General features: G+C 42.6%; 1 protein-coding gene across 1 annotated transcript; it reads left to right on the top strand.

Annotated features, from left to right (window-relative positions):
* Window positions 1-847: 847 nt before the first annotated feature.
* On the top strand, window positions 848-16,955 carry LOC104546585 (cytoplasmic FMR1-interacting protein 1-like; the record flags this gene model as incomplete). The annotated part of the gene is made up of 8 exons (XM_010192010.1): window positions 848-991; window positions 2,536-2,626; window positions 10,817-10,947; window positions 12,612-12,684; window positions 13,409-13,503; window positions 14,642-14,880; window positions 15,771-15,918; window positions 16,362-16,955. Coding segments are annotated over 8 exons (1,086 nt in total), but the record flags the coding sequence as incomplete, so codon positions are not given.
* Between the last annotated feature and the right edge of the window lie 62 nt (window positions 16,956-17,017).

Below are 17,017 nucleotides of genomic sequence, written 5' to 3'. Positions count from 1 at the left end.
AAGGGAAGGAAACACAACAGAACCTTCTGCAGGAAAGGTTGACGAGATTCCCTTTGAAAATTAAATATCAGGATATTAGCAGAACTGCCCACTTAGGGAAGTGGAGGATGTTAAGTTCACCAACTCCCCTTTGATCCGCAGCTTCAGCAAACAGTTCCTAAATCCCTGCACAGCAGCAGCCTGTGCAGTTGTGTTCACTTTGAAGAAATAGTCGTTAATAGGGCAAAGCACCTGATCCTATTTATATGAGTCTGGAAGAATTTCCATGAGGTTACATCCCAGGCTTAGATTTGCTTTGATCTTGCGTACAGCTAAGGGATTTGAAAAAGAGAAGTCCTTATTAATTAGTTGCAGAGAGCAGGAACTGCAGAATGGTTTAGGGTTTTTTTTCTAGTTGAGTCCTCAGAGACTTAAAACAGCTGTTATGAACCTGTTATGAATTGCAGTCACTTCTTTCAACATGTTTTGTACATAAAATGGACGATGTAGGAATAGAAGCTGTGCTTTAAATTCAGAGATCTGAACATTGGCATTGACTACTCTTATCCTTTTATACCTGTGTGAACAGAAAAAATATGAAAGAGGAAATGTTTGTGGCTTTATAAATGGTAAATGGAAGATACCTGGTGAAAAAAAGTGTTTACAAGTTTTTCTTGCCAATACAGAGATTTTGGTTGGAGTTTCTGCCTTACAGAAGGGGAGCTTTGTATTTTTTCTCTCCTGAAGAGAAAGAGAGATACAAAGTTATTTTATTTTTAATATGCTTTAAAATGCTGCTTAAATGAGATTATGATAAAGACGCAGTCGGCTGAAATTGTCATTAATCATATGTGTTCTCTTGTTTTAGGCGTTGAATCTGGCATATTCCAGCATCTACAGCAACTACAGGAATTTTGTTGGTCCCCCTCACTTTAAAGTCATCTGTAGACTTCTTGGGTATCAGGGTATTGCTGTGGTGATGGAGGAGTTGCTGAAAGTTGTCAAGAGCCTGGTATGCCAATAGTCTTTCATTTTCTCCTATTCCAAATGGCTTCTGATAGGAAATGTCTCAAGAAAAACAAAGTGAATGTAAGATCTCAGATAAAACTAATTAAAATGTTACTTCTGGTTAAGTTCAATATAAGCTGTGTTTGAGAGTACTCAATGTCATGTGAACGCAGTAGATGCTGTGCCTTGGTAGCCTGAGCAGTGTTTTGAAAACCTTGGATTCTGCATTGGAATTGAATTTAATTTGCGGAGTCCTATGTTCTTATGTCCTGGGTAAACTCTGGAAAACTATGAATGTTTCAGATGACTTGATTTCAACTTAGAGATTGTACTGTAAATTCACTGTCTCGATATTTTTTGAGAACAGCTGGAGCGTTCTTTCTGCCTTGCCTAACTTCAGGGCTTTTATTAATAACATCACTGACAGATGACGCCTTAATAACAAGGGAGGTTTAATCTCTGTGCTGGATCCAGCAACGGATAGCATCAAGCCTATTTAGAAGAGTGCTCTCAGACCAGATGTTGAAGAACTTATCCATACAGCCTGGGTATCTTCTATTGGAAAGGGCCTTTTTTTGTAACTAGGAGAGGGTTGAGGGGCTGGCTGGCTTAGTAACTGTGTATATATGCAGTGAAGTTTAAGCCAAAGAAATGGTCTTTTCCTCCCTGTACATGTTGCCTGTAAGGAGCATGCTGCCAAAATCACCCAGCTCTACTGGGAGATAGCTGTAGTTTTCATAATCTCACTTCAGACGCTTGACACATTGGGCAGTTTGTTGACAGTAATTCCCACAATGTTTTAAGCCCATTTTTAATGCTCTAGAGAGACTGGAGCCTGCTTGAAGGGTTACTATGGTCTAATCTTTGGGAAAAGAGGAAAACACAGAGATTTTTCCTGGTTTGGGGTTAAGTGTTGGGTTTTGGGGGCTTTCTGGATTTTAAAAATGTATTTATTTAAGTGATAAATAATCTCAGTTCGTTAAAGGTAGCATTGAATGCTTGGGCATTTATAAAGGAGATTAAAAGGCCTAGGGGGAGGTATCCTGCTGATGCCTGATGCAGATGCTCAGAGGTAGGGGAGACAGGTATGACAGAGGTGTCTGGTGGGAGGAAGGCAAACTGCAGCCTGGGACTGTCTCTTTACTGCTATGTTCAGAATAGGCAGTTTCAACTGTTACAGACATACCTAATGCTCAGGATTTTTCTGTTGCTGCTTTTGAAAGCATTCAAATGCAACTTCTTTCTTACTAAAATATCTAAAAGTTGGTTAAACAATAGAGGCCATCTGCAAGAGAAGAACATGATTTCCTCTTTTCTTTACCGTCCTGGCCTTAGCTGTTGTGCCACTCTTCCTGTAGCAAAAGCTGGCTAATGCCATATGAAGGAAAGTGCAACTGTATTAATTTGACAAAAGTTGCCTTTCTGAAGATGATGACTGACAGAATTAAACACAAGTTCTTTAGAGCATGTGTAGTTTGAGTGCAATTTGTTGTAAAATTTCTTAGTTCAATAACACTGGCATGTTTACACGTATCTTTTTTCTCTTAGTTACAAGGGACAATTCTTCAGTATGTCAAGACCCTAATGGAAGTGATGCCTAAGATATGTAGGTTACCAAGACATGAGTATGGTTCTCCAGGTTAGTTCATGTTTGGTGTTACTATAGTAATAAGATGATACTAATCACTGTGTTTTGGATCATGTGTACCTCTCTCCCTCCCTCTCTTCTCTCTCCCAATAGTCAGCACTTAGTCCTTTTTTCATAACCAGAATCACTGAATGCTGGGCTTTCTGCAAGTACTTAGTAAAGTTTTAAGACCTCTATGCTTAATAAAAGGATGACAGTCAATATACAGACAGCTTTATGACGTGGTTGATCTGGAGCTGGAATGTTCACAATAGTTTCTATTTCTAGTCTTTCTCATAAGCATGTTGACCTTCTGCCTCTGCAAGTCAGCGTCTCACACTTGTTGTGTTTAACAGTCTAATGTAGATAACCCTGATTCTCTGGAAAAGCCTCTATTCCCTCTTCCTTTGCCCTTATAAAATGTAAGACAAAAGGAGTGATGCTGCTTAGAGGCAAACTGGTCCTGCCAGAACAGTTATGTCTGAGGCTTGCGTGGGGCGCATCTTAGCCACTTAACAGGAGGTGTGACAGTTGCAGAAGAAGAAATGGCTTTGAAAGCTGCTTGACACTATGGGGAAATAATTGGCTAATTAGTATTTATCACATTGTTCACTGAAATTCTGAAACTGTTTCCCCCCCAAAAAATATTCCTCCTCCGCAACTTCTAATTAACACAAATTAATCCTTCCATGTGCCGCCCACTCCTGAGTGTATCTTTATTTTTCCAGAGTTGCTTAGGTTTATTAAATGCCACTCCAACTGGAATGAGGTGGTTTTTTTTCTGCTTCCACGGCTTGCTTGATGCTCGTTACCAATGTTAAATGAAACCGAGGACTTACTGTTTCCTTCCTGTTTTTCTCCCTGGAGCATAGAAATGGATGAATCATGGTAGTTAGCCATATAAAAATAATCTGTCTGAGGTTCTTAGCCACTCATTAAGATCTGACCACACAAGCAGTAGGTATTCTCAAATATAGATTATGCATCACCAGAGTTCTGTGATGCTGCAGGTGACTTTAGGAAGCTCATTTCTTGCCAGAAATCCTCACCTGTAAGCACTAAATAGTGGGCATACTGAGATGCCTAGGGACTTAAGCAGAAACTTTCTCTTGAGGTTAAAAGGCAATCTGTCCTATAGGAAAGGCAAAACTTTACTTGTTTTAATCAATCCTGTGAAGGCTACCCTTGCACATCTTAAAATCCTTCATCACTTTCCTGTTCTGTAGAGATTACAAACTGCTTTGACCTCATATTTACTTTTGCAAAAGAAATCCCATACATTTAGATGCCTGCTATACGGAGAGATCAGAGTAACTCTTGGTCTTACAATGGAAGATCACAGCAACTAGATTTGAACTGGATCTTAAAAACCAACCTGATTCTGTGCTCCTTCAAGGCCCCTGTCCCTACCAGGTTTTGTCTGGACACATGTATTTTTCCTGTTCTGAACTATTTCTAGCAGCGGACACTTAACTTCCTGGAGAGTCTCTTCCAAGACATGGCAGAGACAGCCTTTATAGCACTGTCATGCCGCCTCTCCCTTTCCTTTTGAAAACAGGGGAGAGAAAATGCATGCGGAAGCTCAGGGCACCTCCATCCCTCTCTCACATCACTGAAGAATCATGTTGCGCTCTCTGACACTTCTCCATCATGGAGCTGTCTGCCCTTGGAGCAGCTCTGACTGATAGAAGAAAATGTTGTCTGCAATGGGGTTGTGCTGTAGATTTTAGTCCTTATTTGGCATCTTGAGAGGAACTTTCGGGCTGTAGAAGCACAGGCTCAAACTGTGCTTGATTTGAATTGCTGTCCTCTCCTTTCTGTGCTAAATTCTCCTCTGTAGCAGTCTTTGCCACACCTTGTTTACTTGGTTCACCACAGAAAATGCAAGCTAATACATGCCAAATGTTGTCTGTTCCCTCCTCTGCCTGCGAGAGCTTCCCGTAGAAGTTAGTAGTTGTAGTAGTAAGTCTGAGTGCTGTAGAGCATGTCTGGATGCTGCTTCTGTTCTTTCATGACAAGTCATTCAATCACTTCTTTATAATTGGCACTACCTACACATACCGACCAAAACTGTGATTCCGATCTACAGATTAAATATGTAGACTCTCATCTGTCTCCATGTAACATCCATTTATCAATCCAGAATTCATTTCCTGAGTCCATCCTCCATATAGAAAGCGATTTAAGTATGTTCAGCAAGTAAGCCACTAGCTATTTCCTACACTTCAGTCTTTTCATTTGGAGAGCTTTGTCTGGACTCTGATTGCAAGTCCTTGAGCCCTATGTAATCAGCCCTCCTCGACTTGTGGATTTCTGAATGGTGATTTATTCCTGCTAAAAGGAGCAGGGTACAGACAGTGGCATCAGAGTTGTTCAGGACTCCTGTTCGCCAATGGGTTTGTTTCCATAGGAACAGTCTAAAGCAGTGGGGAACTTGCTCATCTTGTAGTCATAAAAATATTTGTCTAAAAATACATTAAGCATAAGGATTTTTAAAGAGACCTTTTGATGTCATGAAAGCTCTTAAAGGAGTATTGGCCTATAAGAATTTAAACTTGAAATTTCATCATTTTCTCTGCTATTTTTCTAGTATTTGTATTCCTGCTTTTGAAAAACGAGTATTTCATGTCCTGTCACTCTGAAGTGTCATTGGGCTTGATGAGAAAAGTAGTTTGTCGGCTCTGCTGTGAGATGAAGCTTAGATTTTTGTCACTGCTATATCACTCCTCCAAAAGAGAGGGGTTTAAAAAGAAAAAAAATCAATGAGTTTAGCAAGATATAAACTTGATAAAAAGTAGCCTAATTGTGTATGTTTTCCTAAGTATAGCATTTCCATGTTTCTTCTTTCAAAAAAATCAAAGAAACCAACCACACAAAGCTGGTGCAGGGCAAAACACTCCTTACACCAGGCCATGATCTCTTGAAACCCATGTGTTCACACGGCAGTTTGGGGAAGCCTCCCAGTGTCCTGTGCTGGTGGCTGCTGTCTTCCCACCTCTCTCTGGGCTGATGGTGCTGCTGGCAACACCATCTGAGCTGCTGCAGCACAGCAACCTGGCAAAAACTCTTCCATCCCTCCTTTTTCTGGAGTATTTTGGGTCAGGGTCTAAGAGGAACTGGAGCTAGGCTGGGCTAGGAAGCGTGGTGAAGGGTAGCGGTGGCTGGAGACTGCTATGGAAGCACTGCTTGGGGTGCAGCAGAAGGACCAGTAATGCTTCCCATTATCCCAGGTTTTTGATCAAACTTGGATGGGTAGGAGAATAAGTTAATTTCTTCATGGGAACATGATGGCTTGAGTCTTTGTGGGGAAGAATATGAAGAGAATTTATTCGTAGGTTTTTCTGGAACCAGTCTGTTGGAGAAAGATTTGGGAGGGAATCACAGGCTCTCTGAAAGCCTTTGAGGGCAACCCAAACCACATAGGTGGTTCCCAAAGGGCAGCAAGGACTGACAAGATATGCAGAACAATAGGATATTTCTTTCTAGCAAAATACAGACAGTGCACAGGCTCTGTGGTCATCATTCCCAGATACATGTATATGCTTCAACCTTACGAACATTTCTGTGGAATGGCAGGACTGCTGATATGCAGAGCTAATGATGTCTCTTGTGAGCCAAAGAAATATTTGTAGCTGGCACTTGAGAGTCTGTATGAAAGTGAACATAAGCTAAAGGTCATTATAGCACCCGGTTTCTTGGGAGCAGTTTTGCTGATGCAGATTAAGCAGAATTTACTTGACAATAGTCAAGTCAGTAGTCTGCAGAAAATAACCCATAATGCAACTAGACCAAGAATTATATTCAAGATCTAGTTTGTTGTTAGTCAGCAATTCAGTTCTGGAATTAATAGGCAATTTTTGTCCTAACCTTTTAGGTACCAGAATTGTTACAAGCTCTGGAATGTGTTTGATCTGAGTCTGAAATGTGTGAATGGAGATTATTTCATAGGAAAAAAAAAAGGTGGCCAAAGTAAGAAGTCAACCAGCTTTGCGTTGCATGTGTTGATTTGGTCTGACTTCCGAAATTAATTAGTGCACAGACTGCACAGCTGAAACTTGGCATCTGCTCTTTGAATGCTGTTGAGATAGGATTTTGGAAGCAGAGATGGAACCTAATCCTTTACTAATCTTCTACACTTTGCTGGATCTATTTTATATCAACATCCTTTGCTTCTGATGAGATCTGGGTAAATCAGAAGCTAGGATTATAAGATCGATTATTATGACACCTAACGTCATCCCATCTGCAGGAATGGAGGGGTTTAATTAAACTGGGTTTCTTGGAGAGAAGGAGCAAAAAACCTTGATTTAATTGCCTTGCAAAAATGCTGTGTATGTTTAACTGATTCAGTAACTTACGAATTGCACCTACAAATAAAATCAGGGGAAAGAGGAAGGTTGCATGCAGTTAAGTGAAACTAAATTTCCTAAGACACTTGTTCTTTTTGCAGGGCTTCAGTGTGCATGCATAGTCTCTCATAAAAATACAGTGCTGTGCACTGTACGTTATAAGGAGGTGTAATCGGGAACACCTTTGAAACATTAATGAAAACATGATGATGTATTTCTGCCGCAGGACTCCACTGGGGCACAGAGCGTGCTTTCAGTGTCATTTCTGTTCCGTCAAAAATAGCCTATGTGAACTTTCATCTCTTCTGCCGGTAAATCAAGCCCTTCATGGAAGGGGAAGCAGCGCACCGTTGATACCAGCATTTGGAATGACTGGATGCTAAATACTGGGTGTCAGATTTTCAAAATAATGACACAGTTCATTCACGAATGCATATATGTGAGTGTCTGTATATCTGTATATGGAGACTGGGGCTTTCAGTGAAGAAATAAGCATCTTTGTTAAGTACTTTGATAGGAAGTCTCACCTGGAGTGACTGTAAAAGACTATATGCAATTTTCATGCTATGAATGCCTTTGGCTTCTGCTATCCTGCTTTTGGGTGGTCTTACCATCTTGCTTTGGTTTCAGTCGCACCTTTAGTATGGATTTAGGCAATAGCATTCCTTGTTGTTGGTTGCAGTTCTCTGTGCTGCTTCTGGTTTCTCTCTGTCCCATCCTGCTTCTCCATATTTGCTGTGGGTTACATGAGTTATTCTCAGGATTTCACAGAATCACAGAACGTTAGGGATTGGAAGGGACCTCAAAAGATCATCTAGTCCAATCCCCCTGCCAGAGCAGGAACACCTAGATGAGGTTACACAGGAAGGCGTCCAGGCGGGTTTTGAATGTCTCCAGAGAAGGAGACTCCACAACCTCTCTGGGCAGCCTGTTCCAGTGCTCTGTCACCCTCACTGAGAAGAAGTTTCTTCTCAAATTTAAGTGGAACCTCCTGTGTTCCAGTTTGTGTCCGTTTTGTGTGAAGCTTTTCACTTCAAAGCTACCCATATAACGTTCTCAACATCATTCTGAGCATCAGTCTCTTTTCTGAAACTCCCCACAAAATTCAGAGGCTGGGCAGGAAATCGAGGGTAGTCTGAAACACCCCCTCCTTTCCACCCCCTTCATGACCAATTCTTGTTTCCACGTTTAAGTAGCAAAATTGACCTTGCTGCTCTGCTCAGCTTCTATTTCTCACCAAACTGCTTCCCACTCACCATACAAGATAAAGGGAAAAACATCCGCATGTCTGTCCTTGGAGGCAGTATCCTACTTGCTCGCGTAGTGGTTTCTCACCATGGTAACTATGAGAAGCCTACAGTTACTCACTGTGTTTTGAGGAGTCTTCCAGCCCTTCTGATGGTTCACCATCAGTCGCTGTGTACATGCCATGGATGCTAAGACCAGAAGCGTTGGTAGAGATTCCAGTTTGATTTCCTCTATGGCACAAATCCAAGTCCACGATAACGCAGTGGACTTTTGCTTCCAGAAAGACATTCAGCCTTCATATGAGGAAAGTATTCGACTTGACTTCTAGCAGTTGACTCTTAGAAAACCTTTCTTGCTAGGTGAAGAAGCCCTTTTATTAACAGAGAAAAACGTGAAGGATATATTAGGGCACGTAGCTAAAACACACTGTAGACTTGAGGTAAAGCTTGCTTCAGTTCCCTCATTCTGCATTTTTTTTCCAGAGCGAAAATTATTTGCAAAGTTTTCTGCTGTATCAATCTGCCTCTTCAACCTTATCTTTAAAGTAGGAATCCCAATATTCAGCACTGCAGCATCTCTTTGCCATGGTGGGCAGGTGTGTTTAAACAGCAAACACAAGTGCTCACTGCTGCTCAAACACCTGGGAACTGCAATGGGCCTTTATACCACAGCGCTGAATGGGCACCAACAGTCTTTTCCAGAGCTGTTTCATTACATGGTTCCCATGTTAGGGGGTGGGGAGAGTTGCTGATGCGCTGGCGTGACCTGTTTGCTTTTTAGCTAGATTTAAATTTGTTTCTTTGAATAAATGAAGCTCGGCATGCACTCACTATATCTGACCTTTCTCCATCAGTTTTTCTGTTCTGTTTTTCTGTTGAGTTGTTAAACTACTCAAGTTAAGTCTGAAATTCATCTCCACTGAATGCACGTGGCAGCACTCACTGACTGCAGATTTTCTATTGCCAAACAGAGCCAGCCCTGCATCCCCTCACCATGCACGTCATTGATGTTTCATGTTACTAATTTTAATGACACGAGGCTTTCTGTAGAAGTGTGTGGGTTAGCTGTACAGTTCCTTCCTTCACTGTACGTCTTAAAGTTCCTCTGCTGAATTTGAAGGATTTCCTTGGCATAGCTACGCTCCAGGCTGTGTTTTCTGTTTGTGCGCTCCCCTCTCAGCCATTGCCTTGCTGGGTAACTACCACAGTCTTATCTCCTGCATGGGAGGTGCTCATTGATTGCATCCAAGGAACACACGGGAATGTGGTAGGGAGCATCTATGCTCTCTTTCCTTGTCTCCTCTCAATTGCTTTAGATGTGATTGGGTGGAGATTTAACTGTTTGACTTATTTCAGCGTAACGGAAATGAACTGCCGTATGTAGCACACAATTTCAAAGCTTCGAATGATGTATTTTCTTCTGTTGTCAGTCAAGGGTTTTGGTGGCTTTTTAAAAGGGCCAGGCTTGTGCAGACAGATGGAAAAATGCTGATAAAAATTAACCTGTAAAAAGGCAGAGAGCTATCTGACCTTCTGCAGTTCTCTGCTCTTCCTCACCCATCCTGCACATCACTTTAACCTCTGCGGTGCTGGCCAGATTGGGTCTCTGCAGCAGCTGTTGAGCCCAGGATTTTCTGAGCTTGTCTCTAACCAAGGGACTGTGCAGCCTTTCTGGGGATGGGGAGGGAAGGAGCTGGAAATCCACCAGCACGTTACGTGTCACCATTGTTTGGGAGAGGTTTGATGGAAAAGACATATGTTTATGTAAATTATGTAGGTTTGAAAATCATACTTTTAGCTGTTTTTTAACAGCTTTTGGCAAAACTTTAACAGAAACAGTGTTCTGACTGTGCTTGTCAGCAGGATCTGATGTACCCATGCCAGCAGAGCTTGACTTGTGATCTCTGTATTCAATTGCTGTGTGAGGTTGCAGATCACCTCTAGCCGTCCGGGGCACTATCAGAGTCATAGCCTGACACTACCCCTGTTCTCTCTATCCTTAGTGCTCCGCTCCTTGCTGGCTCTGTCATTGAAAATAACAGCTGAAAATTGAATGTGTCGGGTGGTGCGGCAGGTTGGGGACAGAGGCTGCAACAGGACTAATAGCAGATGAGAGCCCGAGTCTCTCTTCCTGCTCCTCAAAATTATTTTCCTACCTCTTATACTGGCTCCCTTTTCCAGGAGTGGGAAGCTGGGCACTCCATTTTGCATGACTTATCCAGTTAAAAAGATCAGCACACATCTGGCTTAACACTTCATAACTTCTGTTTTTTACTGTATTTAGGTACTGCTCCTTTCAGTTTCCTCTAGCCTGCACATCTGGAAATAAAACATCTCGTGGGCTGATACATGGAGAGGGAACTCTAAACCTGCACCCTTGGTTAGCTGTGCTCTGATACAGTGGATTTATGCACATTCAGTGCAACCCTTGCACAGGCAAATTGGTTAGAAATGAGTGTGCTTTTGAGGCAGAAACGAAAATTAGTCCTGATCCTTACGACTCTTATCCACAAAGCCATAATCTTTTGTCTGTTTTCCCAAGGTAACTGGTGTGCCTGTGAGATCTTCAGGAGATACAATTTTTTTTGCTTCTCTTTTGATTTCAGGTATCTTGGAGTTTTTTCACCATCAGTTGAAGGACATCGTAGAATATGCAGAACTGAAGACTGTCTGCTTCCAGAATTTGCGGGAAGTGGGAAATGCCGTCCTGTTTTGCCTCCTCATTGAACAGAGTCTGGTAGGTGCCTGCTGTGCTACTTGAAAGCCCATCTGTCTCTCAAAATATACTCACAAATTTGTGTTACTAACGTCAGAAATAACAAGGTTGAAATCTGTTGCTGATGGGCAGATGGGTAGAAACAGTTCCCTGCTCTGATCTCTTACAGTCTTGCTGGGACTTTCATGTCTGCAAGATAGCAGGGATGCCTGGCTTTGCTGGGTGAGAGACATTGCCTTGTGTATGGTACCTAAGGAATTCATATTATGACCTTCATCATAAATTATGATCACATACAGTATTCCCGCAGTGGCTACTCTTTTTATGTCAGTTATAAGTTGCACGTTTGGTACTGTTATTTTCTATTCCTGTTGTCATCTGAAACATTGCAAAGTTAGCATGGTGTTCTTGGACATCCTTCTTGCTGCTTGGATGGCTGACAGTGGCGCCTGCTCTGCCAGACATTTGTCTGTCTTAGCTTCAGTGAAGCTGTGAAGCGTGTCCAGTCTTAGAGGATCCCTCTCTCGTGGTGGAGAGCAATTGGAGGGACAGGTGACAAGCAGCAAACTCGTATTCAGTGATGGGACAGCTGAACAAAATGAGAAACTGGATTACTTTGGATTCAGGCTAATGGAGTACGTGATGAAGTGCCAGGCAGGTGAGGGCCCTCACTGCTTGAGAGTGTACCAAAGTGATGCCAGTGCTGGAGGTACCTTCTTTGGGATGCCACCTTGGTGACACTTTCTAGTAATACACCCTTGCTCGCTGCCTCTCCTCTTGTTTTTGCCCTTGGTGGTGCCCCGATGTCCTGTCACGAATTTCAGTATTTTTCCATTGTGGTCATCTGTCGTAACTTAAGTAGACTTGACCCTGGTGCAAAACATAGGTCTGTAGTGCATCACTGCTACTGGGTGGGTATTGTTAATCTTGGCTGCCTAGCACGTGCATTTTCATGGTGTTGACATAGAATTGTAGCACCATTTAGGTTAGAAGAGACTCTTAAGAGTCCAACCATAAGGAACAGGATGTAGGAAAGGCAGATTAGCTCCAGTACCCTGGCCTTGCCAACAGTGTGACTGATGAACATCTAATACTAGCGCTGAGCCTCTGCTTCGAAAATAAGGAGACGAGCACAGCAGTGTCATGCATCTGCTTCTGGTCTTCCCTGTATTTTCTGTTCACGTACGGCAGCCAGGAACCAGGAGGCATCTGTCTTCCTTCCCACTGTCCCTAAAGATGTGAAATACTTCCTGATCGCGTGTCTCAGCCCGCCTGGTGGGGACGTGCGCCCGCCAAGATAGATAATGGGTTGTGGGAATAGCATCAGTAAAAATAACCAAGCAGTGAGTCACCTCCTTCATCCCCCTGCCTGCGCAGGAGCCGTCTGCCGCTTTCACACTGAAATTACTCATTCTGCATTAGTCTTTTTAATAAATACCCTGTCCTTTAGGAACTGCCAGCTGAGGGTGGGAGGAGAGCTGCTGGAGGTTATATTGGTTAATCCCAGGTAACCTGCTGAAATCAAATTGTCTCTGGGAGCAGCTCTGTGTGGTGGTGATGGAGGCTGGCTGCCCTCTGGTGTTTCTGCAATGGTGTTGGTGTGCTTTTGGAAGCCTGTTTTGGGGATCTGGTGTGGTTTGGGGATTCTTTGGTTTTAAATGCTTCTCGTTTCTTTTTTGTCCCAGTCCCTAGAGGAAGTGTGTGACCTGTTGCATGCAGCGCCATTCCAAAACATCCTGCCCAGAGTTCACGTCAAAGGTATCAGCTAAGTGGAAAATACCTTCCTTGGGTAATGCTTTCCATTTTTCTTGCCTGCTGCTGTGGTTTTGGTGACTGTCCCCAGCCGTTCTTTACAGCACCACTGTTAATTATGGGACAGAGGTAACAGATTCAGGCCTGTTTGCCTGGCTGAGAATTATGTCCTTCTTAGCAAGGCTCAGTGCAAATCAGAAGAGGAAGGGGAGAAATGCCATGACAGGGCCAAGTGGGATGGATACCCAGGGCAGTGTTACCCCTCTATGTGGATATGGCAAGAGGCTTTTCTGAAGGTGCTGTTTTGCTTATAGGATTTGTCAGTTAAGTGGGGTAGACTTGATCATACAAGGTATAGGAAATCTGTCAGCAAGTAGGTAAATACAAGTGGTCCCTGCTCCCAGTAGACTCCCATAGGATCATATGATTCTGTGATTTGTAGTAGAATACATGTAACTAACTAACTAAATTCAGGAAAGACTATACGGCTTTATTATGCTGCTGGTGTTAACATATCTGTTTGCACATGCAATGCAACTTTTTAAAATAGATATATATATTTTTCTAAAAGTCCGTTGAAGATTAGCTATTTAGAACTGAAATTACCTATAAAAATAACATACCCGGTTTTCTTTTGCTCTGAACAAAGACTGTATTAAAATAAGAATTTTCTTGCTAATTGCAATTTATCTGTGCTCTTTTCTTCTTTCTTTTCTCTTTTCTCTTTCAGAGGGTGAAAGACTTGATGCTAAAATGAAGAGACTGGAATCAAAATATGCTCCGCTACATTTGGTTCCTCTCATTGAAAGACTGGGCACGCCCCAGGTAATGTGTCTCATTTGTGTCAGAGGCAATTCAAGACATCTCTGAGCACCACAAAGCCTCTCCTTTCATGCGTGCCAATAGCTGTGTGAGAATTTCATCCTGCACATGCAGCTTGGTCACACAAGAGGATTTTAAAAATTTATCTTTTTTTTTTTTTTGGATCCATGGGTTTGGTAAATCTGTTAAAGCTCAGGAGTTTAAAACATTTGAGACTGAGGTGGAGGTGAAAAGCTCTGGGGAAAATGCTAATTTGTATGTATGTTGCTATGTGATATTCTCACAGCATAAGGGCCAGCCTGGGAGGTCTGTTTTCTTGTGCACGTGTGTGTGTATATATATATTTAAAACAACTGATTCCTCTTTCGGCCAGATGATTAGAAACTCTTGGAATATGAGCTGTCATTTGAGTTGAGCTCTCCTAGAAACAATGACCAAAGAGAACGCTCTTGAACTGCCTTTGCAGCTTCAGCACTATTTTCCTTTCTCTCACTGTGAGGGATACATTAATTCCCTGCTAACCGTAGCAGTTTACAAGCAGTTGAGATGTGAGTAGTAAAAATGGAGAGCAGAGTGCTCAGGAGCAGACTTCAGTCTGCTCTTGTCATCAGAGGTACGGCTGCATTAGGAGAGAGCTCTCGGTGTAACGGCACAAGCTGGGACAAGCCCTAGCCAGCGTTGCCTCCTATGGATTTTGTCTGGGCTTGTTTGTGCTCTCTTTGGAGCTTTCTTGTCTCCAACAGCAGCAGCCGGGGGAGATGTGCAGGAGAGCGCAGGCCGGAGCTACTGCCCATCCTGGCAGCAGAGCACTGAGCTCTGTGGGTTTGCTTTCAGCCTCCATTCAGGCAAAGAGTTCTTTAAACTTCCCTGGGCCTAGTCCAGGATTAGCATGACTGCAGTTAGTGTAAGTTACTTTCTGTCTGCTTGAAATGGCTTTTGCAATTTTCTCTGGATGTTTTTTCCACTGAATTGAACCTCAGGTTAGTGGCCTCTGACCTCACTTAGTCATACTTCATCAGGAGAATAAAGCAAGCGAAACTGAAAAATGTGGTGGTATTTTTTGGTTTGACGTCGTTTTTTGGCAAGTCTTGTGGTCAAGCGGCTTTTACCAGGATTTTGCACTTTCCTTCTCTCATCTTAGCAAATAGCAATTGCCAGGGAAGGGGACTTGCTGACCAAAGAACGCCTCTGCTGCGGCCTGTCCATGTTTGAGGTTATCTTGACGAGGATCCGCTCCTTCCTGGACGATCCCATCTGGCGCGGGCCCCTGCCCAGCAATGGGGTGATGCACGTGGACGAGTGCGTGGAATTCCATCGCCTCTGGAGCGCCATGCAGTTCGTCTACTGCATCCCCGTGGGAACGCATGAATTCACAGTGGAGTACGTACCACCTACAGGCAACAGTACTTTGCTCATCCTCCCTGTAACTGTGGAGGGACCTAGAATGGAGGGCGTTGTTTGTTTGCAAAAGCTTAGTGCGAGAACAAGGGAAAGTGTTGCAGTATCTGGGAGGGGCTCATAATCCATGTACACGGATATTATTGTATGTCTATCAAAAATAATCCTCTGTTTTAAGTATGGCCATCGTATAATGAATGACACCATGACTAACAGGCCTCAGCACGCATCTTTCAATAGCAATCAGACCCCTACCGACGTGGAACGTAAATAAAATCGCTTAATGTTGGTGCCTCTATTTCTAACAAGTATTTTCTTCTCTGAATGAAGGGCAGGAATCAGTACTTGGATGTTAACATGATTAACATGAGTTAACCAGGAACTGTAGTTCTTGGGTTTGTTCATTTTGGTAATATCCTTCTTTTGAAAAACTGTTGAGCTGTAAAGTGCTTTTCACTCAGCAGTTATGGAGGCAACAGCATAGGACGCTTACTCCCTTTCATGCCTGCAGTCCAAAGGAGTGGAGTGGTGTTGAATTCCCACTGTCTCCTTGAAAATTTCCTTTGAAAATGAAATGTAATGCTGCTGGGGTCTAATGGGGAGTGAATGTTTTTGGAGTTCACTCTACCTTGTGTAGAACTGGGGATGTGTGTCTGTTATTTTGGTAAGCATCCATTTGCATTGCTTGTGGTACCTGGAAAGAGAACTTAATTTACTGGAGATTTTGCAGTACTTTCTAGATTAATGTCTAACATCTTCTAGAGTGCTGTATATGCAGTTTGGTATAATGGCCGATTACTGCGCATTTCCTGTGGATATGTTGCTGAATATTTGGGTGAAACGTGCTTTATGTGGTGTGTTTCCTGTTTCAGGCAGTGCTTTGGAGATGGCTTGCACTGGGCTGGCTGTATGATCATCGTGCTTCTGGGACAGCAGCGACGCTTTGACGTGTTGGATTTCTGCTACCACCTGTTGAAAGTCCAAAAGCACGATGGCAAAGATGAGGTTATAAAGAATGTGGTGAGTGGAAAACACCTGTCCTGTACTCGCTGTAGTAATAACCATGCCAACAATAAACGAGATCTGTTTGTACTCTGATGTAGCGATTGCTTTTTAGAATGAAATGTCGAAAATGAGGGCACCAGGGTTTTTAGGAACAAAAGATTAAGGCATGAGTACTGGAGTTGGATGACTGGTCAGTGTGAATTCTGATTTCCTGGCTAGATGGGATTTTCTGAAGGCTTTCCATCTCATATACGTGCATTCACATTATGACAAGGCTCCTGTAAATTGCCCTTTCTTGTACAAAATGCAGCTTGGATTTTCACTGGATTAACAGTGGAAGGGAATTCATAACATTGCTGGGGGAGGTAACAGCATTTGCCACTTTTGTGTCTAAGGCTTTTTTGTCTCCAAAGCCAACTCCTGTGTGTCTGATTTTTTTTTTTTTTTTATGGTTGCAGCCTTTGAAGAAAATGGTTGAGAGAATTCGCAAGTTCCAGATTCTGAATGATGAAATAATTGCTATTTTGGACAAGTATTTGAAGTCCGGTGATGGAGAGAGCACACCCGTGGAGCATGTGCGCTGCTTCCAGCCACCCATTCATCAGTCCCTTGCCAGCAACTAGACTGTCCACCTAGCGATACCTTTTTGCACCTATTTAGGCTGAAAGTAGGAGAAAAACCCAACAAACAAAACCCACAGCAACAGTTTTAAGGAGTACTCTCATCTGCATTTTTCAGTGTGCCTATGCCATTTGTGTGGTGCACTGTCCTCTTCAGTCTCCAAGCACAGTAACTGTATACAATTCATACTTATTTTTCTAGACTAAAATTTTATACGCTTTGATTAAAAACCTGCAACTGTAAAAGATTTTTGAATTCTCTACTGAGGTGGCCATTTTAGACTGGACTGGCATCATTTCCCCCAAAGGCTATCAAAATAATAGCTGAGGAGGATAAGAAACTGGGGGCTGTAGGAAAAAAAACTTAGAAATCAATTTCTAATTGTTTGTACTAGAACATTAATTGCTTAATTAGCCTTTATTAAAAAACAATGAACCAATTCTGCTGGTACTTTGTGAAGAATTTTTCTGGTCAGTTGATTATTTTTCCTCTT

This window comes from Mesitornis unicolor, unplaced genomic scaffold, assembly GCF_000695765.1.
Source record: "Mesitornis unicolor isolate BGI_N332 unplaced genomic scaffold, ASM69576v1 scaffold32119, whole genome shotgun sequence".
NCBI lineage: Eukaryota > Metazoa > Chordata > Aves > Mesitornithiformes > Mesitornithidae > Mesitornis > Mesitornis unicolor.
The sequence above is the reverse complement of the archived record's forward strand: the minus strand, read 5'-3'. Positions and strand labels throughout refer to the sequence as shown.